The following is a 27,237-nucleotide window of genomic DNA, read 5'->3' on the forward strand; positions in this document are numbered from 1 at the left end:
TCTATAGCCTATTATTTAACGGCACCCTGCTCAAACGGCTATTGCGGGGTTATAGATAGGCCCGCAATTTAAGAACTTTGGTTCAAACTAGTACATCTTGTCCGATTGGGCTAATAAACCAAGGACAATTTGCCAAAGCGCTGATGTGAGGGATGTAAAAAAAACATGTATTTTGATCGAGAGAAGGCAATACATCATAGGTTCCCGAAAATATCCATGTAGCCTTTGATTGATGACCTCCACCAGCTATAGCATAATGAATATTTTCGGGAACTGGTTGGTCGAGCAACAAATTGGAGATGGCTGCATGAGCTATATATGTTCTACCGGTTTGGATGGTGGTCTACTATTGAGTCATATAATAATCATATTAGCTGCCAATAGTGCCCTTGTGGGTTTAGTCACTTTGTATAATAACTTGTTCGCCCCCAAAAAACAAAAGTATAATAACTCATTGCTACATAACTTTAACGAAGATGGTTGTGTGCATCATCTGATGCAGAGGCCGAGGGGTTTAACCTCCTTTTTGAAAGAAAAAAACTATAATCAGTACCACAAGCTAGCTAATTCAAACTATGCCAGGTTGCTCCTACTTATCATCACAACAAGCAAAACATATGCTCATTGAGAAAATTTGCATCCTAATCATACCGTTAAATGAAGATTTCCTATGAGATTATCGATTTTTTATCCCACGCAATAAATAGAGTTACAGTCGTCATGATGCCATGCAAAAGTAATTATGTATTTCTACTTCAAAATTTACAGACCTCTACGGATGACTTGTGCATGGGTGTGTTTTTCCATCAGATTTTGGTATCTTTCATGTTTTGTGCACATGTGTTACATCAACATGCAAGTAAATTTTTCTTTTGTAACTTTCAAGTAGGTCTACAGTGCTAAAAAAACTACCTTTTTAGTATCTAGCTAATGTTATAATCGAAGTCCACAAAATTAAGATCATGAAACTTACTCGATCAGGTCAACTCCCATAAGAAGTCAAGTGTAGTGTAGCCTCTTCACCTTCAGCTTTTTTCTCTATTTATAACATCCCTTGTATCCTGGCTAGAGGGTCATGCATGCCACATCTAAGTAGCGCCCCAATTTGTTCTCATGGCCAGGGTATTAGCATTTTTCTGCTTCTTCTCCTTGTCGTGCATATGCTCCCATGCTCGGCTCCCTCCCTCTCCAAGGAGCAGCAATGCCACGGCTGACGAGCTCGCACTCCTCTCTTTCAAGTCCATTCTATCCTCCCGCTTGCTGGATTCATGGAACACGTCAAGCCACTACTGCAGCTGGCCAGGGGTTGCATGCGGCCGTCGTCACCCTGATAGGGTCATCTCGTTGCGGATGGGCTCCTTCAATCTATCGGGGCACATCTCACCATTCTTGGGAAACTTGTCCTTTCTCAGAGAGCTTGACCTCCGCGACAACCAGCTCATCGGGCAGGTACCTCCAGAACTTGGCCGTCTCGGCAGACTTCAATTGCTCAACTTTAGCACGAATTTTCTCCAAGGCGAGATCCCAACTGAGATTGGTGCCTTGAAGAATCTGTACATCTTGAACCTACAAGAGAATGGATTCTCCGGAGGGATCCCTCATTCTCTGGCAGACTTGCCGTGGCTCGAATTCTTGTTTTTATCCAATAATAGATTATTTGGTGAGATACCGTCATCTCTAGGCAACCTCTCCCTTATGCATCTTGATCTCATGGGTAACAACCTATCGGGACCTATCCCTCCATCTCTGGGAATGATGTCCAGCTTATCATGGCTCAGCTTAGGCTACAATAATCTAAGTGGACCGATTCCGGTGTCTATTTGGAACATTTCCTCTCTGATGGGTCTAAGTGTCGAGCACAATATGCTAGGTGGCACATTGCCTTCAGAGGCATTCAGCTCACTTTCCTGTCTCGAGTTTATACTGATGGACAATAATCTCTTTCATGGACGTCTACCAGCCTCAGTAGCGAATGTCACTAACGTGAAACGGCTCCAGTTTGGCCCTAACTTCTTCAGCGGCACTGTACCTGCCGACCTTGGAAGGTTAGGTTATCTCTTGTCCCTTGAGCTCTCAAGCACTTCGCTTGAAGCCAAAGAACCCAACGACTGGGAATTCATAACTGCGTTAACAAATTGCTCCCAGTTACAAAATTTGGAATTAGGTTCCTCCAAGTTTGGGGGTGTCCTTCCTTCTTCAGTTTCTAACCTTTCCACTTGGCTAAAACGTTTAGACCTTCAATCCAACACAATTTCAGGAAACATACCAAAAGATATTGGCAATCTCGCAAACTTAGAATATCTTGTGCTAGATAGTAACTCTTTCAGAGGGACTCTTCCCTCCACCTTTGGGAGGCTCAATAAACTTCAGCTTTTCTCTGTAGAAAACAACAAAATTAGTGGGTCAATCCCATTGACGTTTGGAAATCTTACAGACTTGATCAGTTTAGAACTCCAAGCAAATGCTTTTAGTGGCAATATACCAAGCACGGTAGGAAACCTGACCAAGTTGTTGACACTGAACCTTGCCAGCAACAAATTTTCAGGCCAAATTCCTATTGCGGTATTCAACATCTCCACACTTTCCCTAATTTTGGATCTGTCGTACAACAACTTTGAGGGATCAATACCACAAGAAATAGGGCATCTAAAAAATCTTGTAGAATTCCATGCTGAGTCCAACATGTTATCAGGTGAAATTCCTGTTGGCTTGGGTGAGTGCCAGCTTCTTCAGAATATCTATATCCAAAACAATTTTCTAAATGGTACTATCCCGTCACTCCTTAGTCAACTGAAAGGTCTTCAAAATCTCGACTTCTCGAACAACAATCTTTCAGGTCTGATACCTAGCTTCTTAGGCAACCTTAGCACGCTCTATCAACTAAATCTTTCATTCAATAGCTTTGCCGGCCAAGTGCCAACCTTTGGTGTTTTTGCAAATTCTTCGGCGATCTCAATTGAAAACAATGGCAAACTCTGCGGAGGCATACCTACTCTACATTTGCCTCCTTGTTCATTGGACACACCAAAGAAAAGGCAGAGATTTCTTATAATTCCTATTTCCCTTTCTCTCGTTACAACAATTGTCCTACTTGCATTGCTATGCAAGCTCTGCATAGTGCACAAGAAAAGCAAACAAAAGATACCTTCCACAACATCCAGACAAGGCCTCCCAATGATCTCTTATTTGCAGTTGGCAAAAGCAACGGATGGTTTCTCGTCAACAAATTTAATAGGTTCTGGATCATTTGGGTCAGTGTACAAAGGAGTCATAGGTGACCAAGCTGAAGAAAGTACAAACCTTGTTGCAGTGAAGGTGTTGAAAGTTCACACTCCTGGGGCACTTAAGAGTTTCATTGCTGAATGTGAAGCACTAAGAAATGTGAGGCACCGAAATCTTGTGAAGATAATTACGGCTTGCTCAAGCAACGATAACAAGGGGAATGACTTCAAAGCTATTGTGTTTGACTTCATGCCAAATGGTAGTTTAGATGTTTGGCTACATCCTTATACAAATGAGCAAACAGAGCGTATGTACCTAGATCTACTTCAAAGAGTGACCATATTACTCGATGTGGCTTATGCATTGGATTATCTTCATTGCCAAGGCCCTGCACCTGTTGTACATTGTGATCTTAAGCCAAGTAACGTGCTCTTGGATGCTGATATGGTAGCCCACGTTGGAGACTTTGGACTTGCTAGGATTCTTGTTGATGAAAGTTCGTTCCGCCAGCACTCAACGAGCTCAATGGGTCTTAGAGGAACAATTGGTTATGCTGCTCCAGGTTAGCCTAACATGTTTGCTTCCCACTTTTTATTTTGCTTGGATTCTCCATCGCTCGCTCTTTCTTTACTGAAAAAAGGATTTTGCAATCAAAAGTTGTGGTGTATTTCTAAAAACATCAGTATAATGTTGCAATGCGGATTTACAATTATTTGCATCCTCAAGGGTCTAATATTTTTTCCAAATCATCAATCCAGAGTATGGTGCTGGAAATATGGTGTCAACACACGGAGATATTTACAGCTTCGGAATTCTTGTCTTGGAAACTATAACTGCTAAGAGGCCCACTGATAGCAGATTTGGACAAGGATTGGGTCTATGTGAGTATGTCGAGCTGGCCCTACATAATAACAATGTGATGGGCGTTGTTGACTCAAGGCTGCCTTTGGACCTCAAAAGTGACCATCAGACCATTGATTATCATTCAAATAAGAAAAATGTTGATTGCCTCGTTTCAGTACTTAGACTTGGAATATCTTGCTCTCAGGAATCACCATCGTCTAGAATGCCAACACGGGGTATCATCAAGGAACTGAAGGCCGTCAAAGAATCTTTGTCAACACAATGAAGACTATGAAAATTAAGTCTGTTATAATGTAATAATTAGAAATATTTTGTGTGGATGATATGTTCATGGATATCATTAAGCTCCTTTTCTGTAGGAGCTGATTGCTACGGTGATATTCCCAACAACTTGTGTTGAAGTAGTAGCCTTCTGGAGTATGTGTCAGAGCACAGGATAGTGGAATACGACGTCTGTTATGTGTAATTAGAATCATAACAGTGACCAGTTCATAAGCCTCGGGTTCATGATGACTTGCTGGTGTTGTAGTGTAGTAGAAGTTTAGTCCCTGATTTACTACTTGTCAGTGATCATTCTCGAAAAACTAACTCCTTGTCAGCGATGGGAAATGTAATTAAGATACTTCGTCAAGAGCTGAGCTAAACATGTTTTACCTTTTGACAGACTGAGATCAACTTTATTTCCTGCGGGAGTCCAACCGATGCTAATTAAGGTCTGAACTCTGAAGCATCCTGCTTCGTCCCATTAAAGACTGAATGTCCATGGTTGAAACAGTTGTCTGCTAGATTGCTACTACTACTATGATCAGATGGAAATAAGGATTGACTTAATCAAGTGATCATTGTAGTTTCGAGCGCTGGCTAACCATTTATTCTTCTTGTGAGATAACTCATTTCTGATTTCCGTTGACTTTTTGTGTTTCTCTTTCCACAACCTGTATCTGAACGATTGCAGATAAAGTGCATCTGAGAATGCAGAGCACTGATGTTTGGGAACTTTGTAAAATTAAAATACTTCCTCTGGTAATAATATAGTTCAGCACAAGAAAAATCATTGGAACACCGTGTAATCTTTGTCCATGGTGGATAGTGTTTGGGTAGTCAACTTTCTTTTTGAGAAATCATTTGGGTAATTAACTGAACTGGTGTAATGATCTCATGATGTAAATGGTCACGCCTACAGACTCCACGGCTGCAAGCGCCAATGAATCAAACCGATTAATACTTACGTATAACGCACTCTACTTCACAAATTCAGATCAGATCAGAGTACATCAATCACCAACCACGGAATCAAGGCAAGGAGGCAACCGATTCTTGACATGGATTCAGAATGAAGTACGAGACGAGATCACTGTATGCACCTATGTTTGGATGGAGACGCCGCGCTGAAGGGAGTGGGAAAGCCGCGCCGAGCGGGCTCGCCGGAGAGGGAAGCGCGAAGGGAGAGCCGCGGGGACGAGATCTTCGGAGCTCACACCCTCGCGCCAGCGGTCGAATGGGCCGCCGGAGCTCGCTCACCGCCGCAGCATCTCTGCTGGCGGCTGTCGCCTGTCAGGGGACGGACTGCTGGGAAGGAAGGAAGAAGCGAAGAGACTGATCTTGGCCGCACATTTCACATCCTCTCCATTTCCCCCCAGCGATCTACTACTAAGTATTAATTCTCCTCTCCATTTTCTTATATGCACGCGATTTATTTATATTAAAAAAGCAAACATGAGTTTTCCTATAGACACACCACGAAGTACACACAGAGAAACGACGAACGTCCGATATAGCAGGCTAAATCACATCCAAGTGCCCACATTACATCGGTGAATTCAACGGTTGAGATGAAATGTTCTGCCGGCAAACCCACCCTCGCACGTCATGCCAGACAACCCAACACCCAACGATCGCTACATCCCGAGCAAATTTCGAGCGGTTTCCTTTTTTCCTTGACGGTGATTAACTGATGACCCTGCATGCAAGAAAATCAATTAAAGCTTGAGACATTAACGGAGCTATGCATGCAGCCCTTCAGTCCAAACATTGCGCAGATCTGTTTCCGATCGCGATGCCACTTTCCACCTGGGGTCCTAGGGTATGGTCGCTCCCGGTCATCGGCAAGCTCCTTGACGTCATAGGCAAGCTGCCGCACAGATCCATAGGGCGCCTCGCCGAACGATACGGCCCGCTGATGACGCGCCGGCTAGGCATGGTCGTCGTGAACGTTGCCTCCTCCACGACCACGGCCCAGGATCGATGCCGAACGGCTGTCCTCCATGCGGCTTCACAGGGACGTGTTGCAGCCGCAGCTGCGGGACGATGTCCTCGGCATGCTCCGCGGCGTCCGGCTTGCCGGTGGAGGCCCGCCATTGTCGGCCACCCGACGTTCACATCCATGATGGACCTGCAGTGGCGCGTCATGTTGTCGGCCGCCACTGGGGACATGGACGCACGAGGCGTGGCCGCTGGCGAACAACGCTACACATGTACCGGCGGCGCGGAGCCCCTGCCGGTTCGAGATCCACACTGGTCTCTTCACCGCCGTCGCCGTGCACCCTGCTGCCAGTCAGCCCTCCTCCACCACTATCTCCTCGGCAAGCCGCTCCATCCATCGGTGCCTAGAAGGTAGCGACCATGCCATCTTTTTCCCTCTCAATCCTTCTTTTGTGTTGTTTGTGCATGGGACATTCAATGAACACACGAGAGCACGACGGCGGGTTCAGATAAGTTCTTTCCTCTGTCATGTCCCTCGCTCAATGTGCTCCTCCTGTATTTGCCTGAAACATCTAGGTTCTACGATTGAAAAAAACTAGATCTTCAAAATCACTAATTGAGGAGCATTCTTTACAAAAGTCATTCTAACCTCCCTAGGTTGCGACAAATGGTGCAAATGCACTGCGCCACTTGTCATAACCTCGAATTTTTCCCTTGTACATCCGTTTATTTAAAATGTTTTATCTTTTAAACAATGCTACCAAATTTCGAACCATTTTCACCATTTGATTCCTTGCGTCGAGATTTTCAAAACTAGATCTCATGTTGATAGATTTTGACGAGCTTTTTTTTCATGAAAAAACCCGGATAAAAGAATCGAACTGAGAGCACGTTTTTTTCCTTTTTGAAAGAGGCGCACCCGTGCCTTGCACAGAAGCAAACCTGTGCCTCTCATGGAAGGAAAAATATGTTATTTTTTGTTTCCGAGAGGAACGACTGTGCCCCTCGCGGAAGGTAAAAAAATAAAACATGTTTTTTTTCCAATTGCGAGAGGCACGGCCGTGCCTCGCAAGGAAGCAAAAAAACGCGTTCTTTCGCAAAAAAAAAATTCGAAAAAAAGTTGTGTCCAAAAGCTAAGAAAGACCGGAAAAACACCGAAAAAAACCATTTAAAAGTCGAAAACATGTGCGGAAAAATAAAGAAAAAACAAAAATCGGAGAGAGCACCCCGAGCACGACACGTGATGACGGAGCGCACTCTCAGCCTACCCCAGATGACCCTTGGGGAGACTCCCGAACGACTGCTCCTTCATTGATTGCTCCCATAGATCTCATAGTACAGTCGTTCGTGGGACTGCCAGTTCAGCTAGGCAACGTTAATACCACAAAGCAGCGCTAAAACGTTAAGAACACCTTGAGACTCCGGAGAGCGGACGTCCTGAACGCAGCGGCAGCTGAACGCAGCTATCCAGCGCACGTCCAGGCGAGGTGATTCACAGATTAAACTATGTTGACATGCAAAAAGGAGACATACACCGGTCCATACTTGTAAATACAGTGCCTCTCATGGTTGCGTGTGGAAGCTGCTGTCCTGACAGGCTATTGATGTGCTTTTTGACCGCGCGGCCACTGGCAAGGACGGAGGTGGGGGCGGCGGAGCTGGCATGGCCGCTGCCGGAGGGGGCCATGCGCGGGCTTCATCCGCCCCCAAACGACATCGAGGCGGCCAACTGCAGGGGGGCGGAGAGAGCGCGCAACGCGGACAACGGATCTAATCGACCTTGGACGGCGCGGGGATGTCCGGGGCTGGGAGATCAGGCCGGCGGCGGCTTCTTGTTTACCTGGCGGGGGCGCTGCCACGGGAGCTCCTACGCGAGCGCAAGAGCACGCGCTTTCTCTGGTCTCACGTTCTGGTCGGTCCGTACGGTCGTATTCGTCCTCGCGTCTGGAGTGCGTACTGCGTACCTTTCTTGTGTCAGGTCGTTCTGTCAGTCGTGGTCCTTCGAATACACATATACTCCACAAACGATAGGCAACGGTTGGCTATACTCTAACTAGCGTGCTTCCCTGATTCGAATCGCGAAGTCGCTGGCGCCGTAGATGCCGTGCGTGCAGATGCCACTGCGTCCAGCGCTGCACTTCTCGAACACCTTCCACCAGAGAACAAAATATTTTTGAAATTTCCAACGCATTTTTTTTTTAAAAACATGAATGTTTTATGAAACCGGATCACCTTTAAAATTTGTTACCAAATTAAAAGAAGAAAAACTCCAAAATTCCAACGCGAACAATTTTTTAGAAACAGGAACATTTTTTAAAAATCCAATACGAACATTTTTTTAATTGGCATACCATTTTTCCATCTCCTAAATAAGTTTGAAAACACTAATATGTTTTGAAATTGCTGAAAAAGTGGAACATTTTGTCAAACTCCCAATATAAAATGGAGACACGAACATTTTTAAAAAATTGCAAACAATTTTTGAAAGAGAAATATTTTTTCGAAATTTTGAACAACAATATTGTGAACACTTTAAACAAAAATTAATGAATAATTTTTAAAATTCCTGAACTGTATTTAAAATTGTGAAGCTTTTTCGAATTTATGTACAACAATTGAAAAACAAAACGAAGCTTTTTGAGATTTTGTACATTTTTAAAATTCGGAACATTTTTTGGAAACTTGAGTTTTTATTGAAATTTCTGAACATTTTTTGGAAAAGGGCAACATTTTTTCAAGCTCCCCCAACAAAATTGAAGAGGCGAACATTTATATAAATTTGCTAACAATTTTTACAACAGAAACATTTTTTCGAAATCTTGAAAGAAAAGTTGTGAAATTTAAAGAACAGAAATTATGTAAGTTGTTTAAAAAACATTTTTTTAAAATTCCTAAACAATATTTGAAAATTGTGAACATTTTTCGAATTTTGAACCACAATGGAAAAATGAGAGGATTTTTTGAGATTTGGTACATTTTAAAAATGTGGAACATTTTTTGGAAGCTTGAATTTTATTTAAATTTCTGAACAATTTTGGGAAATGGGCTACATTTTTTCAAGCTCCCAAAAAATATTTGAAGACAAGAACATCTTTTCAAATTTGCAAACAATTTTTACAACGGAAACCTTTTTCAAGAAAAAGGTATTTGAAATTTAATAAAAAACAATTTTTGAAATTATTGAACAATTTTTGAAAAATTCGGACATGTAGATATGACAGCATTGTTCTTTATAAAATGGCGAGGGTGCCAAAAAACTGCTCTCTGTCAAGGTCTGTTTTCACAAACAACATCTTCTCACTAGCGTATTCCCAAGTCCCCTTGGTTGCAAAAACAATCTCTTCACTAATACCACCCTACTTACCGAATAGAAACGTTTCGTAAACGAATCATCCTTCATCCCTGCCATGGGATCTACTACCATACGTGGAAGTAGGATATCATTCCTAAGGATGTAGAGCACCAGCTCAGACATGTAGACACTCCTAAGGTGATAATGCAGAGGCCGTTGAACCGACATCACTGTCCTCGGATTATCAGAGCAAAATCTATCATGATACATCTGCACGTGTATATCTGTTAATTTCATATGCGTTTTTATTCGAAGGGAGAGAACAAGCAGAAGAATACCATAATTAAGACTGTCCATTACATGCAATTCTAGTTCTTCTATAAAATCATGAGGATGTGACGGAACTCGACTTTGTCAAGGTGTTTCCTCGCAAACTCCCTGGCCGGCCGCAATTCCTCCTTGGTAAAACTAGGTCGAGCGAACTCCTGGCTACTATTGGCCTTGCTGACCGAATAGAATTGGCCAGTATATGGATATCCACAGTACATCCATATCACTGGATCTACCACCATACGCTCGAGTACAGTACAATTTCGAAGGATGTAGAGCACCAACTCAACAATCCCCACCAGATCACAAAATCCAGTTACGTGTACACTTTTGAGATGACGGCCCTGGCAGGAACTTCATCAGATTTATAAGATGATATCTGCACACATATATCCAACCATCAATTAATTTCAACATAAATTTTCTTTTGACCAAGCAGATCAAACATCAAAATAGATAAAATTACGATGATGATCAACAATTGAATCACTTACATGTAGTTCCAATTCTTCTAAGAGAGGAGCTAATTCCAAGAGGTTGACAAACCTTGTGACCCAGCCAGTATCCTCTGGAGTGTCTATGATATCAATGTTAAGGTTCAGATACCTCAGATGGAGGAAGGCGGTGTGGGTTTTACTGAACTTTTGCTCCTGGAACAGAACAGAAAAAATGCACAACCGCAATGAAATCAGTATGAGATCCACTGAGGTGGCAAGTCAATAGCTACAAATGCACCCCAAATATATATATGGTGACGGGATTATTATTTTCAAAGAAGTCACATAACAAACCTCGTCTTCAACAAGCACATGTACAAAGAGTTTATGCACATAAGGAAGCGCAGCTGGAAGCTAGGCCAGGACGTAATCTAAAGCATCCTCACACCAGTTGTATCTAATGTTCTTGAACACAAAGGTTGCTTCTAACAACTTCGAAGATTCAATGAGGACAATTTGCGTCGGGCAGTCATCGAACTGAAATGTGGTAAGGTTCGGAGCACGCAACTGTATCGTTCCCACCGGACACTCGCGCACACTCAGGTGCTGCAACAGGCAGAGCTCCTGACATATACTAAAACTTGACAAGGGGCAGTCCTCCAGTCTTAAACTCTTGAGAAGAGCACAACTTAGCAACAAACATTGGAGATCGTCTGCATCAATGGACACCATATGTAAGCTGAGTTTCTTCAAGTTTGTGATACCAGAGAAACTAGGAGGCAGCTTTAACCAGACATTGGCCATATGAAGAGACTTGACACAAGAGCCATTCGGGCCACTGAGTTTGCACAGTGGGACAACGTACTTGTCATCTTCATACACACTCAATCCAATGAGATCAAGACCAATGTGCTTGGCCATTGACTCGGTGGAAAAGTTAATCCATCTATCGATGTGATGCATGTGATGCCTAGTGAGACCAAATTCGACAACGAACTTATCCACTGTACTAGTTGTCGTGGTGAAACTAGACCAAAACGGGCGCAACACATTATCCACTCTGGTGATGAACTCGGCAACCGTGGATTCCCGATCAATATAGTATATGATTTTATTGCTGCCAAATAAGGTGTCTTTAGTGAACACCAGATCCGGGTGGCATAAACCTAGTCGCCACCATTCGCGGCATAGTGCGCTCATTCTCACGGCTTGCTTGAGTGATAACCGTGACAATATGTCGCGTAGAACGTCCTGTAAACATGAGCAGTCAGTCAAGCAGCGGTAGTAGTTACATTCAATAGTCAAGCTTGTTAAGGTAGTTATTTAGCAGAGTAGGTAATTTGTATGAATAAAGTTTGCTGATACTTACGACGGGTAGAAAGTGAAGCTCCACTGTCACCTTTGATCTCACCATCCTACTGTTGGAAGCATCGCTCTTGTTTCTTATATAGTGCTCTTGACTGCTTGGTTTGTCCATTGGGCCGAGCAGACTAATGGCGAAGGATCGATCACATCAAGCTATAGATTAAAAACGATGCGCAGGAAAAACTTTGGTATGCCTCGTATTTTTCTTTAGTTCTTCTCTTGTTTTCTCAGCTTACAATCTCACGCAGAGGCTGTGCATATATATATATGCATAGATAACCGACCAAACACAAACCCACCGGTAGAGGAATTTTAATACAACCCAGGCACATGCTGCTGCTAACCCCCGTACAAGCGCAAATACTAAGGCCAATGCTACAAATCAACCGGCTGATGCCAGGAAGATTTAAGCCGCCTCCCTGACCGTTCGATCAGCCCCATCACACCCGTCGGATCTTTTCTCTCAGCTGGTCTGCATGGTCAACACACGCACGATCTCTTCCTCACATCGTACAACAGGCCCCTCTCTTGCTTCGACCTCGCAGCACCAGCAGCCGCCGGCGAGTGCTGCACCGGAGCCCAGGTAGCCGCCGCGACGCTTCACTGCGACCAGAGGCGGACCACGAAAAAAATTTAAGGTGTGGCGAAGTCTCACTAAGATTTATTTTTTATGCGAATCAAAGAGTCAATACACACTAACAAGTAACAACACTGACTAACAATACACACTACGAACGAATAACCAAATACAATGGAAATGTAGACATGTCTCAATAGGAAACAACCTAAACATACCGATAATGAAGCTTTTAATGGCGTGTAGAAGACCCAGGCAATGGCAGTGCCCTACCTTCCTTCTGAAAATCTTCCTTAATTTTATCAAGATCAATACTTTTGAAGATCGCTCGCTCAATGTAACACACCATCAAGTCATTAAGCCAGCCATCAGACATCTTGCTGCGCAACTCAGTCTTGATGATTTTCATTGATGAGAAGGCTCTTTCAACTGTTGCCGTCGCTACCGGTAGTAGCAATGCCAACTCAATGAGGCGATAAACAGCAGGAAACATGACATGCCTTTCAAGTTCAACCATCTTTTTAGCTAGGCTTGCAATATCATGACAAGCTCTAAATTCTTCAATTCTTCTCATATGGATAATGAATAGCTCGAGGTTATCAACTATATGTTCACGTTCATAATCTGAGAAATCCTCACAATAAATCTCTGTGAGTCTAGCAAGCTTATTCACATTGAACCTAGAAAAGGAGTTTCTTGGGTCAAGACAAGAGAAGTTCTGGAGCAGCTCTGAAGATACCTCATTGAAACGATGATCAAACTCTGTGGTGATGGAGTCTATGGCAGCATAGAAGGTGTCCACACGAAAAAAATGATCAGCTGTGACATTGTTTCGTCCACCTTTTCTTGATTTTCCCCACTTTGTAAACATGTCATCCATATTTGGTATTGGAATGTCGTTTTTGGTGCAAAAGGCTTTGACATCTTCCAAGAGTGGCTCTCAACCATCATTTCTCCAATTGATCAAACGTGTTCTCACATCCGTAACCAATGACATTGCCTGAAATGAGACAATTACAATTTTAGATGCATGTATGTTTTCATGAACAAAATATATCAAGCAGAGTAGATACATATAACATGATCGATCACATACCTGAACAACATTTTGATCCTTCTTTTGCAATAGAAGAGACAAATCATTTGTCATACGAAGGATCTTTAGCATCATCTTCAGGATGAACACAAAGCTAAAAGTCTCCATTTGATGAACCAAACCTCCTGCTCTACATGGAACACGCACATCATCCTCAACAATGCCCAAAACTTCTATGACTGCATCCCACATTGATTCAATGCGAGATAAGGTTGTGTAATGAGAGCCCCATCTTGTATCTCCAGGTCTGACCAAGGATGTTTCTTGATTTTTGCCTCTTCCTGTGGGCATCTCACCTCCCCTAATCTTATCCAAAAGAACCTGTTTTTGCTTGTCAAGCAATTTATCCTTCCTCTTGCAAGATGACGTACTGAGATTAGATATCATGGTCACATATTCAAAAAAATCCTCAACACCCTTGCAGCATCTCGAAACAGCAACAACTACCAACTGCAGTTGGTGGGCAAAGCAATGGATATAGAAAGCATATGGGTTCTCATCTCGAATTAACTTCTGAAGGCCATTGAATTCTCCTCTCATATTAGATGCCCCATCATACCCTTGCCCTCGTAGTCGTGCAACAACTAGACCGTGTTTAGCAAAAACCTCCAACAATGCCTTCTTTAAAGAAGCAGATGTTGTGTCCGGGACATGCTTAATACCTAAAAAACGTTCAATAGTCTCTCCTTGTTTGCTCAAGTACCTACAAAATGTCATATAGTTAGTTGACCACTCGACATAGAACAAAATGATCAAAAAGCACATAGACACTTCAAAAGCTTAAACACGTACCTAATAACCACGGCCATTTGTTCTTTCACCGATATATCACGGCACTCATCAATAAGAACGGAGAAAAGACAATCACCCATCTCTTCTTTGATTGCTTTGGTGACCGCATTTGCACAATGAGAAACAAGGATTTTTTTGAATTTTTCCGGAAGTCATTTGGGCATTCTTAGGGCATAGCTCATCAAATGCAACCTTCACTTCTGGAATTCTTTCTTTCACCCAATCAAGTAGCTCCAAAAAATTCACCTTGTTCAAAGAAGAAGTGGATTCATCGTGTCCACAAAATGGTTCACCTTGCAATGCTAGATAACTTACAATGGCCAAAGATGTATCCACACGAGTTTCATACTTGACTAGTGAACCTTTGCTGTAAGTTGTAACTTTACTTTTCACACTTGCCCTTTGATTTTTTAAATCATCACATGCTGTTTTTGAAATATTGTGGATGCTACATGGCCCACCAACATGTTTACGGAATGCTGCAACCGCATTTTTCCAACAGTCAAAACCCAATTTGGAGAAAACATCATGCCCAAATTTATCATCCATTCGGTCATGCTTAAAAAGATAACAATAGAAGCAATATGCCTTATGCTTATCCACACTATATTCCAACCACTCAAAATCCTTATACCATTGTGGCCGGAAGCATCTTCCATCTCTATTTGGGAGGAAAGTGCAACTAGTTGGTTGAGTTGCACCCATTCGGATATAAGCAAATCTAACATCATCTCTAATGTTGGGGGCAAAACTATCAAGTGGAATGCGAAGGCCTGGATCACCATTTATGTAATCTTCACTAAAAATAGTTATACCTTCAACCCGTGAACTTCAACATTCTCTTCCACTATAGCTTCGACGGAATCGGTAGTTTGTTCTTCCACTTGTTCGGTTGGCATCAAATTTTCATGCTCTTCTTCCATGGAAGTCACTTGATCTTGATGATTGACATTTGCTGAAATATTGACACTTTCGCGGGTGCTTGGATTTGTTTGTGAGCTGCTGCCACTACCAAGCACTTCAAAATACTTTTTCAAATCTGCAATGAGAAGATTAATATATCACTAAAACATGGTTGAATTTAAGGCTTCAAGCTGCTGTTCAAAATTGCTACAAAATTTCAGAAAAATGAGATATTACCTCTTCCTCTTTTCTTTGGATTTACTAGTCCCTTTCCCTTTCCTTCCATCTTCTAGCAATCTAGACAAAAATGAGCCGGTTGGGCATCTTATTAGGTCTAAACAATTACCATCTTCTAGCAATCTAAACAATTGACACTTTGACAGAACAAAAAAGCCACTGCCATCAAAGTTCAGACTTCAGAGTTCGGTCATGGGCAGAGCCGCAGAGGAGTGGACATGGGGATTACCTGCTGGAGCCGCCGTTGAAGCCGCCGCGCCGCTGGAGTCGCCGCCGGAGCCGCCGCTTGCTGCTGCCGTCGCTTGCTGCGCCACTGGAGCCGCCGCCCCCAGCTTTCCGCGGTTCCGCCGCCTGCGCCCGCTTGGTCCTCGCGCCAGGTAAGCCGCCGCCGCCGGCCCGCCGCGCTAGCTAGGTTTGGGTCTCGGGCAGGGACAGAGTGGGCAGGGACGGAGCGTGGACTGCGTGGTCGCGGCTGGGTCGTTGGTTTTCTTTTTTTTAGGTGGGTGGGACCAGAGGGGACGTGGGGTCGTGGGCAGAGGGCGCTGGAGCCGGCTGCGTTCGAGGGCTCGAGGCCACCGCTGGCTGCCTGGCTCCTGCGAGCGGAGACAGAGAGCGGCCGAGTGATAGATACATACGTATAATTTTTTTGCCAATAATCAAGGTATGGCAGGCGCCATACCTCGCCCACCGGAGCGCTCCGCCAGTGACTGCAACGACAACATCGGCGAGGCGGCGCTTCACCGCAACACTTGCCGCCGCCGGCGATGTTCCACTGAAACACATGCCGCTTCGATGATGCTTCATCCCAGCCCCGACGGCTACCGGCGAAGCTCCATTGCAGCACTGTTGGCCCGCTGGCGAAGCTCCATTGAAGCACTGGACGGCCTCGACGGAGCTTCATCACAACACCGGCTCCCCCGGCGAAGCTCCATCGACAGCGACGAGTGCTGCGATGCAGCATGGCGGCCATGGCGGAAGTTGCAGCGCGGCAGGCAGCGACGACGGCGGAAACTGAGATGCAGCGCTGGCGCCAATGGCAGAAGCTACAACGCAGCAGGCAGCGATGATGGCGGAAATTGAGATGCAGCGTTGGCGGCCATGGTGGATGCTGCGATGCAGCGTTGCTCGGCGACGTAGCAGGGCGGCCATGGTGGAAGTTTGCGACGCAGCGCGAGCGCGACAACGGCGAAAGCTGCGATGCAGCGCCGGCAGCCATGGCGGATGCTGCGTTGCCGGCGACGGGTGCTGCGACGCAGCGCGGTGGCCATGGCAGAAAGTTGCGACTCCGACGATGAAAGATACGATGCAGCGTGGGGGATACTGCGGTGCAGCGCCGTCGGCTACGGGAGTGCTGCGACGCGACAATGGATTATGACCGCGCAAGAGCCGTAGGCTACGCCGGATTGCGGCGGCGCTAGCGGATGCTTCTAGCGGTGGAGGAGAATGAGATATAGAAAAGAGAGCGCCCGTGGTCGTGCGGCTGTGAAGAGATAAGGTGGAACGAGAGAGAGAGCCGATATGTCGGTCCACAGAGAGACACGTGGTTGGCGAGCGATGCGGTTTACGTGAGTGAAAAATCAGCCGGATGTTTTTAATCATTTTTCAAATACTAATCTTAGCCGGACTCAAACTAATACCGTTGTAAGCCAGAAGCGCACTAGGACACGGACAAACCTAATAGCCATGTAATGCAACTCTTTTTTGCGACCCAGCTCCTAATAAACTAGCACTAACTCAACTGTATTAGAGAAGCCGAACGCTAAGCTGGGTGAAGACACCCGGCCGATCTACCGCCGAGTCAGCCACAACCTTTGCAACAAGCACCATGATGCATTTGCTTGCTTTGCAACGGAAACTTGTTGCAATGGTTGAACCGTTCTATACTAATTATTAGAATAAATCCGAGGCATACCGTCGATCATCATAGGACCAAGCAATCACACGAACACGACACCGAGATTTGTTAACGAGGTTCATCGATATGGCTACATCCCCGGGGCCTGCCTATGGACGCTCCTCCTCATGACACTGCTACAATACTGCACCTGGTCGCCCTGGACGCTGGCACATGCCGCCGGCTTCCCCTACGTTCCGATGCTATTATGTTGGCATAGGTTACATTGTGTGTCTACCCCCGCTATATATGAGAGGCCTAGGATACAAGTGTCCTACTAGGACACGACTCCATATCCTATCTAAACACAATACAACTACAAGTCCAACTGTAACCTACCTTGTACACAATATTCGACACAACTCGAACAAACTCCACCTTGGCGAATATTCTCCACCACCTTGAATTCGTCAATGCGTCAAACTTTCATGTACATTGGACTTGAGCTTATCCAATGAATACCGCTGCTACTCCAAAGACTCCATGTGACTCCACCTGCAACTTGTAGTCCCTCCTTTTCTTGACCACAGTCAACACTCGAGCGAAATTAAGTTCCTCTTTACTCTAGTCTATGCTCCCAACTTCCAGAGTATCAGTCCAACGCCATCACACACCGATCACTGACCTGCGTGAAAGTGAACAACTCACATATTGGGTGTCACACATAAGAGTTACCTGAACTCAACATCACCGCTCTTCCTTGACCGCCTGTCTGAAAACTTGAAGGAATTTCATCATTGCTTGTAGTCATCCCGAGTCATATTCGCAGTTGTTTCACCACATGTATGACCACCAGAGCCCTGGCCCGTCTCCATGTCCCGTGTGTACCGCACACCTCGCCGCTATTACTGCGTCAAGCCTCCGCTGTCCTGGTTGAGTCTCAAGGGGCGGTGAGGCTAATAACTGCCGGTGCTTCGGGAAGCAACGCGGCTTCTCGAGAGTGGCCGCGCGCGTGCCGCCGCGCCCGCCCACGTGCACCGCTCGGGCCTGGCCCTGGAGAAACTGCCCATTCGTGCGTTCCCAGTGAGGCAGGCCCAGAGCTGCTTTAAACATCGTGCTATGCAGGCCCAATAGTAAAACTAGGCAACCAAACAGCCCACACTCATCCCGCGCGGGCCTGGTTGGGCTCGATGCGGGCAACCAAACACGCCCTTCACTAACGGAGGCTGCATGCAACCTCCATCAGCTACGTGCGCGTACTAACTAATATGACCGATTCACTCAGCCATATCTCAACTAACTAACTAACTTTCATCTCAAGATTACTACTAACAAGGAGGTCGTCGTACTAAGGCCCCATAGGACCAGCGCAACAGAATAGCAACCATCGCCGATGAAGAGTAACATGGATTAGAAGAATCCAACCTGAAGACGCAAGAACATAGACGAACGACGACCAGATCCGAGCAAATCCACGAAAGACATGTATGCCGGAGACACGCCTCCACACGCCCACCGATGATGCTAGAAGCACCACCAGAACCGGGTCTAGACGGGAAGAACCATATTCCATCTTCAGGGAGCCGCCGCTGTCTCGCCGTCCTGAGCAGGACACAAACCCTAACAAAACTGAAAGAAAGATCTAAAAACGGAGCCCTCCCTTAGACAAGGACCGGGATCCACTCCGCTCCCATGGCCCTAAGGTCACAAGAGACGAGGCGGACCGACGACGACGCCTGCGGAGGCAAAGAAAGGTGATCCTCATAAGATTTTTCATAAGAGTATCAACACAATTATTCTATCTAGGAGCCGTGGTTATTATATAACCACGGCGGTGATTATATATTTTATAAAAATAATTATACTCTCATGCTTTACTTAAATCTTTTTAAGAGTATTAAATAGGAAGTGGTAATGTGCACGGGTTATGGGACTAATCTGATAATAATAGGTATATGAGATTGATATAATAAAAACTTTCATATAGATCACTAAATATGAAATGTATGATTTAATTATATTGATGTCGTAATATAAAACGGTATTGGTTGATGGTCATTGGTTAGTAGAAATATTGATATTAAAGCTTTTTATGATAACTTATTTAAGTGTCGGTCATGACATGACCGCAATGTTGGAGCGTTTTAATTCCTGGTTGAAATCATTTGTGTTGTTTGAGTCGGGGGCGTGCGACGGTTAACTTCTACCAATCTCCTTCCTAAAGGCATGCGAGTAGTATTTTGCTTCGAGGGCTAATAAAACTTTCACAATAAGAATATGAGTTTTTATGACTAATGCGAGTCCATGGATTATACGCACTCTCACCTTTCCTAGCCCCTCCGGTACCGTGCATTGCCCTTTCTCACCTCGAGAGTTGGTGCAAACTTCGTTGGTACATCCAAACACCGTGATATGATACGCTCTATCACACATACGCATCCTTATATTTTCCTGAAAACAACCACCATATCTACCTATCATGGCATTTTCATAGTCATTCCAAGATATATTTCCATGCCACTTACACCGTTCCGTCTCATGACATGTGTGTTCATCGCCATATTGCTTTGCATGGTCCTATAGAGCTGACATGATATTTGTGGCAAAGCCATCGTTCATCATTGTAGTGCATGTTATGCTAGATCATTGCACATCCTGATACACTGCCAGAGGCATTCATATTAGGCCATATTGTTTCAGTTTACCGAGTTGTAAGTAAATAAAATTGTGATAATCATCATTATTAAAGCATTGTCCCAGTGAGGAAAAGGATGATGAAGACCAATGAATCCCCCACAAGTCGGGATGAGGCTCTTCACTTCGAAAAAAAGATGCCAAAAAAAGTCCATGAAAAAGAAAAAGAAAAAAAGAATGAGACAAAAAAGGAGGGCAATGTTACTCTATTTTTCACACTTGTTCTTCAAAATAGCACTACATTTTCATATAGAGAGTCTCTTGATTTGTTACTTTCATATATTAGTGAGAATTTTTTGTTATATAACTTGGCTTGTATATTCCGTTGACGGGCTTCCTCAAATGCCCGAGATCTTCATAAGCAAACAAGTTGGGTGCACACACACTTAGTTTTAGTTGTGAGGTTTCATACACTTATAGCTCTAGTGCATCTATTGCATGGCAATCTCTGCTCCTCGCATTGACATCAATTGATAGGTCTCTCCATTACTTATCGATCTGCCAAGTTGACCAATCAACACATGACCGCGTTCTAAAAAAATGCTTGATGACTAGTACACTGTTGACCAAACGACCAGTTGATCATTAAACATTAACTTCTGAAAGAAAAAAATCATGGATTTCAATGCAAAAGTTCATGCATTTATTTTTTTCATAAAATTTAAAAAGTTCACGGATTTGAAAAATAATTGTCAATATAAAAAAGTCATGAATTTTAAAACAAGTTCAGGGATTTGAATAAATGTTCAGGAATTTGTGGATCTGAAAAAAGTTCATGAATTTATAAAATTTTAAGAATTTAAAATTTGTTCACGAAATAGAATTTTAAAAGCTAAGGAGTTTAAAAAAGTACATGAGACTGAAAAAATGTTCACAACTTTGAAAAAAATCATGAATTTGAAAAATGTTCACGAATTTGAATTGCAAAAAGTGCATGAAGTTTAGAAAAGTTCATGAGTTTGAAAAAATCATAAATTTGAAAATTGATGGGGAGTTCATATTTTAAGAAGTTCATGAATTGGAAAAATATTCACATGTTTGAAAAGGGTTCACATATTTGAAAAAAAATCACAAGTTCAAATTTCAAAAGTTCATCAATTTGGGAAGGTTCATGAGATTGAAAATTGATGATTATTTTAAATTTTAAAAAATTCATGAATTTGGAAAAGCCACGAGTTTGAGGGAAATGTTTGTGAATTTAAAAATTGTTGCCCAATTAAAATTTTGAAAATTTCATAAGTTTTAAAAAGCTCATTGGTTAAGAAAATGTTCTCACAGTTGGAAAAAATTCTGGAGTCGTTTTCTTCCACAAATTAGGAAAAAGTTCACAAATTAAAAAGAATGTTCTTGAAAAAAGAAAAAGAAAAAACAAGTAAAAACGATGCATGAAAAATCCGAGAAAAAAACAGCCAGGAAAACATTTCAGAACCTAAACTAGAATTGCGGACTACAAGAAGGAAAAGAAGTAGAAAGTATGCATAGCAGGTGATATTTCCCGATGGTCACTGCGGTCAGAAATGAACTAGGAGGTCCGTAGTTTGAATCTCACTCGCGCAATAATTTTTAAAGTTGAAAAAAGGAAAACAAAAAGTAAATGGGCTGAGTCTAGGAGAGAGAGAGGGGGTGTGCGCTTGTTTCTGATAGCTGGCTCAGGGCGCCAAATAGAGTTGGGCTGATATTAGGGACCTTTCATACATGCACTCGTACGTGGGCTTGACAATGGAATCGTCATACATGGCACGGGCCGGCTGCACACCGGCAACTGATGTCGACTACCTTTCTTCTTCCACATGATATTTCCTTATGGTTACTATGATCGGAAATGAACTAGGAGGTTCGCAGTTCGAGCCCAGGACAGAAAGGGTGTGTGCATGTTTCCTATAACCAGCTCTGAGGTCGTCAATAGGAGTTGAGCCGATGTTATGGACATTTTTCATACGTGGGCTTGCCACGGAATCGTACATTGGCTGGGACTGGCTTCACGCCAGCAACTGTTGTCGACTAGCTTTCTTCCTCGCAAAGACTATATCTCGCTTACAGCGAGTCTTCTTCCTTCAGTCTCGAAGAAGCAACTACAGTTGCGAGCCATGCCATTTCCTTAGGGTTACTGCGGTCGGAAATGAACTAGGAGGTTCGCAAATCGAGCCCAGGAGAGAAAGGGTGTGCGCATGTTTCCTATAACCAGCTCTGAGGTCGTCAAATAGGAGTCCGGTGTTAGGGACCTTTTTCATACGTGCACTGGTACGTGGGCTTGCCACGGAATCGTACATGGGTCGGGCCTGGCTTCACGCCAGCAACTGCCGTCGAGTAGCTTTCTTCCTCGCAAAGACTATATCTCGCTTACAGCGAGTCTTCTTCCTTCAGTGTCGAAGAAGCATCTACAGTTGCGGGCCAGGCCATTTCGCGATAAAAGAAATATAGAGAAACAGGGAAGCAGGGGGGAATTGTTCCAGCGATCTCCTACCTGCAACATTGCACTGCTAGCTACTCGGCCACCATCCAGTTTGTGTTTAATTAGTAGTTCACCACATTGTTATTAAAAAGGGTCAGCTTTCCACTGGTTTTCTGCAGTTTTATTGTTTTAGTTTTTCTTTTTTTTTCCTTCATCAGTTTTTATTCGTTTCTTTTCTCCATTTTTAGATGGATCTTTTATTTTCTTTGTTTCTATTTTGTTTTTCACTAGCTTTTTATTTTCTTTCTTTTCTTTTTTCTCAGCCTCCTTAACATTTTTCTCTTTTTTCCAGACTCTTCTTTTGCTTCAATGTCCTCGAACCGACTCCTCGTCCATAATGCTACCATTGTTCTTTGAGTTGTTCCCTTTAGTATGCTAGCCTGACCTAAATCATAACCCTACTTTGGTTTAAGAATCGACAGGATGGGAATGGCAGGTCGGCTCCATGTGACTCAAGTATGCCGACCCACGAAGAGTTAATTGCAGGGAAGTACCACATTTGGGCGCGTTGTGACGAATCAGTACCACTAGTCATATTTTTTGCATTTCAGTACCATCTCGGTGGCTAATTGTTGCAAAACGTCTAAACCGTGTATAAATGTGTATTGGCGGTATTTCTGACCTGCGGGGCCCGCCTATCAAGAGCCAACCTGGTTTTCTTTTTTTGCATAGAAGGCCCTTGCATTGTACCTAATCATGCAGATGCCCCCGCGAAAGTTAAAAAACAGAGCTGCCTGGTGGGGATTCGATCTTACATGGGCCCTGCAACTACACTAGCGACTGGACATTGCTCATAACGGATACTACATGCTTATATTCTTTGCTCGTTAAAGAAATAAAACAAATGAAAAAATAACGCGGCCGGCAGTACACGGACCTGCGTCCCCGACGCCACGCGCGTGCGCGCTAAACACTTCGCCACAGAGATTATCGCCTTACACTTGTGGCATGCGTCCTTTTATATTATTCAACAGTTAAACAGGCTTTGACTCATTTGTGATGGGGACCGCTGTTTCTGCACCTGGAGATCATGTCGCCCACCCAGAGCACCACGTTCACCGAGTGGTGGCTCCAGCAGAGGACGAGGTTTAGCGGTAAAACTCGCCGAGGCTTTGACTCATTTGTGATAGGGACGGCTTGGGCTTCATGAAAGCAGGGAAACGCGAGGGTGTTCAATAGAGTTCATGATCAGAGGATGCCGAGCCAATTGGTGACGCAAGTGCTCTCGGAAATCAAGGATTGATCGCTCGCAGGTTTCGGCGTAGGAGGTTTAGACCCATTCATGAGAGAGTGACCGTTGATCTTGGGTAGGTGTTGGTGTTGGTGTCTGCCAAGCAGGATGTGCGCATCCCAGCTTGACTGCTTGTAATTATCTTTCTGCCTTCTATAAAAATATAGTACGCCTTTAGCGTACTTTCGAAAAAAACAGTTAAACAGGCTTCAGGCCCATTTGCACTAACATGTTTTTTTACACGAATGCAAATACTAATTAATAGAATAGGTACCCCTCAAAACCCCCTCAAAAAAAAGGTACCCCTAAAAAAATTAATTGAATAGGTGCACGCGCCTACAGCCACCAGACCGGCTCGAATTTATTTTACAATTTGTATAACCTACCTTCAAATCAATACATTTCTAAACGTGCTGCAGGGCCCATTTGCAATGTAAAAAAATATAATAAAGGAAAATCTGAAGAATACCGAAGTTAGAAAAAGATAAAGAAATCCGAAACAAAAAAAAAGACATACAAAAAAATGGAATTTATACATTTTAAAAAAGTTCATCGTATATTTAAAAATGTTCAATGTATATTATACAAAAATTGATCATCGTATATTATACAATAATGTTCAGTGTGTATTTATACAATAATATTCAGTGTGTATTTACAATTATTTTTGTATACTAAACCTATATAAAAAAGTTTAATAAAATTTAAAACATGAAAACCCGAAGAATACCGAAGATCTGGAAAAAGACAAAAGAAATCCGAAACAAAAGCAAACACATAGAAAGAAATGGAATTTATACATTTAAAAAAAGTTCATTGTATATTTAAAAATATTCAGTGTATATAAAAAAATTGTTCATCATACTTTATACAATAATGTTCAGTATGTATTTACAAAAAGTATTGCATACTATACCTATATAAAAAAGAAATGTGAAACAAAAAACACATACAAAAAAAAGAAAAAAGGCCAGAACGTGTCTAAACTAGATAAAAGTGTGCATGCCGCAAGTGTCTCTGTGTCGTAGTGGCTAGCGCGCTCACATTGTCTTACGCGGGTGCAGGTGGAGGTTCTAATCCTGTCAAACGCGGGTTTTTTTGTTTGTTTTATTTATTTAATGGTCAAATAATATTAAGCAGTAGTATCCAAGTTGAGCATCGAACTCGAACTAGTGTGGTGGTAATGGTTGTGCGCTGTAACCGCAAATTGTTTTTGACATTCGCGGGGGCATCTGCGTGATTAGGTACAATGCGAGGGGCTCCTCTGCAAAAAAAATGCCATTTTGGCTCCCGACAGGCGGGCCCTGCAGGTCAGAAATACCGTCAATACTCATTTATACGTGGTTTAGCCCTTTTTGCAACAATTAGCCACAGAGATGGTACCGAAATGCAAAAAATATGACTAGTGGTACTGATTCGTCACAACGTGCCTAAATGTGGTACTTCCTTGCAATTAACTCACCCACGAAGGTAAAACTATGGTGGAGAACATAAACATCGAAGATGGCGTTGCTTCAGTCGCATGTTGCTCTGTGTCATGAACCTAACCAATCTCTTTGGTTCTACAACCTTCATCGTCCTCGTGACATTGGTTGATTTTTCTCGTGACCTTTTTTTCGGGGAAAAGGGAATTCTCATTACTTAAGGAGGCTTCTCAGCGAGAGCCAGGTTTACAACAAAGTCCATCCCGGCAGTAAGCCAGACTGCTGTGCGCGGAGTGCTACGGCCATAGGCGGCCAGCTGATGACTAATCCTGTTCTGCAGACGGCTACAAAGAGTAAAAGAGATCTCCCTAGCATCGCTTCCAGCCAACCTACGAATCTCCTCTATAAGTGCACGATGTGACGATCTATCCATCTCGCGCGCCGTAATCATCGACACCGCCTCCGCGCTATCCAACTCAACCAGAATAGGTAGGTTAGATCGGTGCAAGGCCAGCTCCAAGCCTTCTCTGCACGCTTCTAGCTCCGCCTCTAAAGCGTTGTCGCATGTACTTAGCTCCCTACATGCGCTGTAGATGATCTCGCCTCTGTCATCACGCAGGATCATACCTCCTCCCGCCGCACCTGTGGCCGCTATGTAGCTCCCATCCGTGTTCAACTTAACCCAGCCCGGCTGGGGCGGTACCCAGTGTGCGCGCACCTTGGACGCCGTACTTTCTGGAGCGCGTGGTGGTGAAGGCAGGACCACCATCTTAGCAAGGTTGATCACACCCGGGTCATGTACAGGCGTAATCGCAAGGTTGCAAAACGAATCATCAGACATTGGATCACGGCCTATGTGGTGTAAGCTTTTCAGTGGTCGTTTGTGGCGAAGTGGGGGTTTCTTACAGAGAAAAAAAGTGATGTCGGCAATGACACCAACGTGAAACCTCGACGATGTTTTCTTCTCAGCAGTGTGTGTCGTTTATCTTTCCAGTGTACCTTGTCAGTGGCTTGTGATTGTTTTCATCCAGTTTTCCGCTAATTAATCGGAACACTATTTTGTTCTGAAGTAATCAAACTGCCAAGTCTTTTTGTGCCTTAGATATTACAGTAGTAATTTCCTTATCACAATTGTATGCAAAATAAGGATGAGCTAGCAATCTAGCTGGCCATGTGGAGACTGGAGAGGGAGCATACGTACTAGCTTGTATAGGAAACTTACTTGTAGGCGAGGATGAATATACTACGTAGAAAAGGAGACAGGCAAGCAAGCAAGCTGAAAAATTAAAGAAAAGAAGTATACAGCCAGACAGACAGAGTGGAGCTGGGGGTGGGGTGGAGGGTCACGGGAGGGATGGATCATATGATCTGATGGTGCATGGAGGGGTCACGGGAGGCTAGCTGCCAACCGGCGGCCAGGTCAAGTGGACATGGATGCTTTGGCGCCGCTCTAGCGTATGGTCGACGGATCGACATCCACCACCGATCTGATCATCTTCAACCTGACGACAAACTCTCCCCGGCCACGAATTTGATCTCTCCTCCCACTCGCTCAGGGAGCAACGCATGCAGCCGGGCATCGTCGACCACAAGATAGCCAGCTAGTTTCTCGAGAGAGCTAGAATCCTAAAACGGCAGGTACCAAACCTAATATCAGATGGCAAAAAAACTATAAAAAAATAAACAATGATCCACCCACGTACCCATGGATCGATCACAGTGACGTACGTACCGAGGCCGGCCGTACGTACATGTTTTGGTGCCACTGATAATCTTTTGGAGATGGACAAAGAACGCCGGTTGAGGCTTGGTCGGACTCATGCAATGCATGCAGCAACCGGGCCTCGCTTGACTTTGCAGGGGGCACACCCACAGGATGCTTGCATGCATGGCAAGCCCACTGTGTCCGTCATCAGTTGATAATATAGACGGTTGATCCTGCATGCCTTGCGTATCTCCAAGAATATATAGTTAATCATCATTTCAATCTGTCTGTCTCGACTCTATGTACGTATGTACTGCCATTAACTGGCCAGCCAGCTAGGAGTAGCTAGCAGACGGAGGACTGCATGTGCATATATCTACGTACATGCACATGCATTACATGCAACTGCAAACCTACATGCAGATGATCAAGTAGCTGCGATATTAGTCTTTTGTCTTGATTGTTTTAATTTTCTTATATCATATACCGTATAATTATTAGTACGGTTTAGCTAGCTAGCTACTTCCTCCGTTTCAAAATAAATGACTCAACTTTGTATTAACTTTGTACAAAGTTGAGT

General features: G+C 43.9%; 3 protein-coding genes across 4 annotated transcripts; 1 reads left to right on the forward strand and 2 right to left on the reverse strand.

Moving 5' to 3' along the window:
- Positions 1 to 592: 592 nt before the first annotated feature.
- LOC109768345 (receptor kinase-like protein Xa21) lies at positions 593 to 4,598 on the forward strand. The gene is made up of 2 exons (XM_020327076.4): positions 593 to 3,784; positions 3,981 to 4,598. The coding sequence occupies exons 1-2, from the start codon at positions 1,114 to 1,116 to the stop codon at positions 4,349 to 4,351; spliced, it is 3,042 nt and encodes a 1,013-aa protein (XP_020182665.1). The 5' UTR covers positions 593 to 1,113; the 3' UTR covers positions 4,352 to 4,598.
- Positions 4,599 to 8,341: 3,743 nt separating this feature from the next.
- Positions 8,342 to 11,268, reverse strand: LOC120974315 (uncharacterized). The gene is made up of 5 exons (XM_040400797.1): positions 10,774 to 11,268; positions 10,405 to 10,560; positions 10,231 to 10,289; positions 9,653 to 9,773; positions 8,342 to 8,437 (listed from the first exon to the last, which is right to left on the reverse strand). Exons 1-5 carry the CDS (start codon positions 11,266 to 11,268, stop codon positions 8,342 to 8,344), a joined length of 927 nt encoding a protein of 308 aa, XP_040256731.1.
- Positions 11,269 to 11,950: 682 nt separating this feature from the next.
- LOC120973907 (uncharacterized) lies at positions 11,951 to 14,329 on the reverse strand. Of its 2 annotated transcripts, XM_040400217.2 has the most exons (3): positions 14,178 to 14,329; positions 13,386 to 14,088; positions 11,956 to 13,289 (listed from the first exon to the last, which is right to left on the reverse strand). In XM_040400217.2, the coding sequence occupies exons 1-3, from the start codon at positions 14,255 to 14,257 to the stop codon at positions 13,230 to 13,232; spliced, it is 843 nt and encodes a 280-aa protein (XP_040256151.1). In that variant the 5' UTR covers positions 14,258 to 14,329; the 3' UTR covers positions 11,956 to 13,229. The 2 variants fall into 2 exon arrangements, with proteins under 2 accessions (XP_045089421.1, XP_040256151.1); XM_045233486.2 differs by having other exon boundaries at positions 11,951 to 14,088.
- Positions 14,330 to 27,237: the final 12,908 nt, after the last annotated feature.

Source organism: Aegilops tauschii, chromosome 2 (assembly GCF_002575655.3).
Source record: "Aegilops tauschii subsp. strangulata cultivar AL8/78 chromosome 2, Aet v6.0, whole genome shotgun sequence".
Taxonomy (NCBI): Eukaryota; Viridiplantae; Streptophyta; class Magnoliopsida; order Poales; family Poaceae; genus Aegilops; species Aegilops tauschii.

Bases quoted from the DNA above. Each gene is read 5' to 3' on its own strand.
- LOC109768345 (XM_020327076.4), top strand. From the start codon at position 1,114: ATGGCCAGGGTATTAGCATTTTTCTGCTTCTTCTCCTTGTCGTGCATA. The intron at 3,785-3,980 runs GTTAGCCTAACA...TCATCAATCCAG, and splicing joins AATTGGTTATGCTGCTCCAG to AGTATGGTGCTGGAAATATG.
- LOC120974315 (XM_040400797.1), bottom strand. From the start codon at position 11,268: ATGGCCAAGCACATTGGTCTTGATCTCATTGGATTGAGTGTGTATGAA. The intron at 10,290-10,404 runs GTAAGTGATTCA...ATATGTGTGCAG, and splicing joins TAGAAGAATTGGAACTACAT to ATATCATCTTATAAATCTGA. The intron at 9,774-10,230 runs GTAACTGGATTT...TTATCACCTTAG, and splicing joins GTCATCTCAAAAGTGTACAC to GAGTGTCTACATGTCTGAGC.
- LOC120973907 (XM_045233486.2), bottom strand. From the start codon at position 14,257: ATGGGTGATTGTCTTTTCTCCGTTCTTATTGATGAGTGCCGTGATATA. The intron at 14,089-14,177 runs GTACGTGTTTAA...GACATTTTGTAG, and splicing joins CAAATGGCCGTGGTTATTAG to GTACTTGAGCAAACAAGGAG.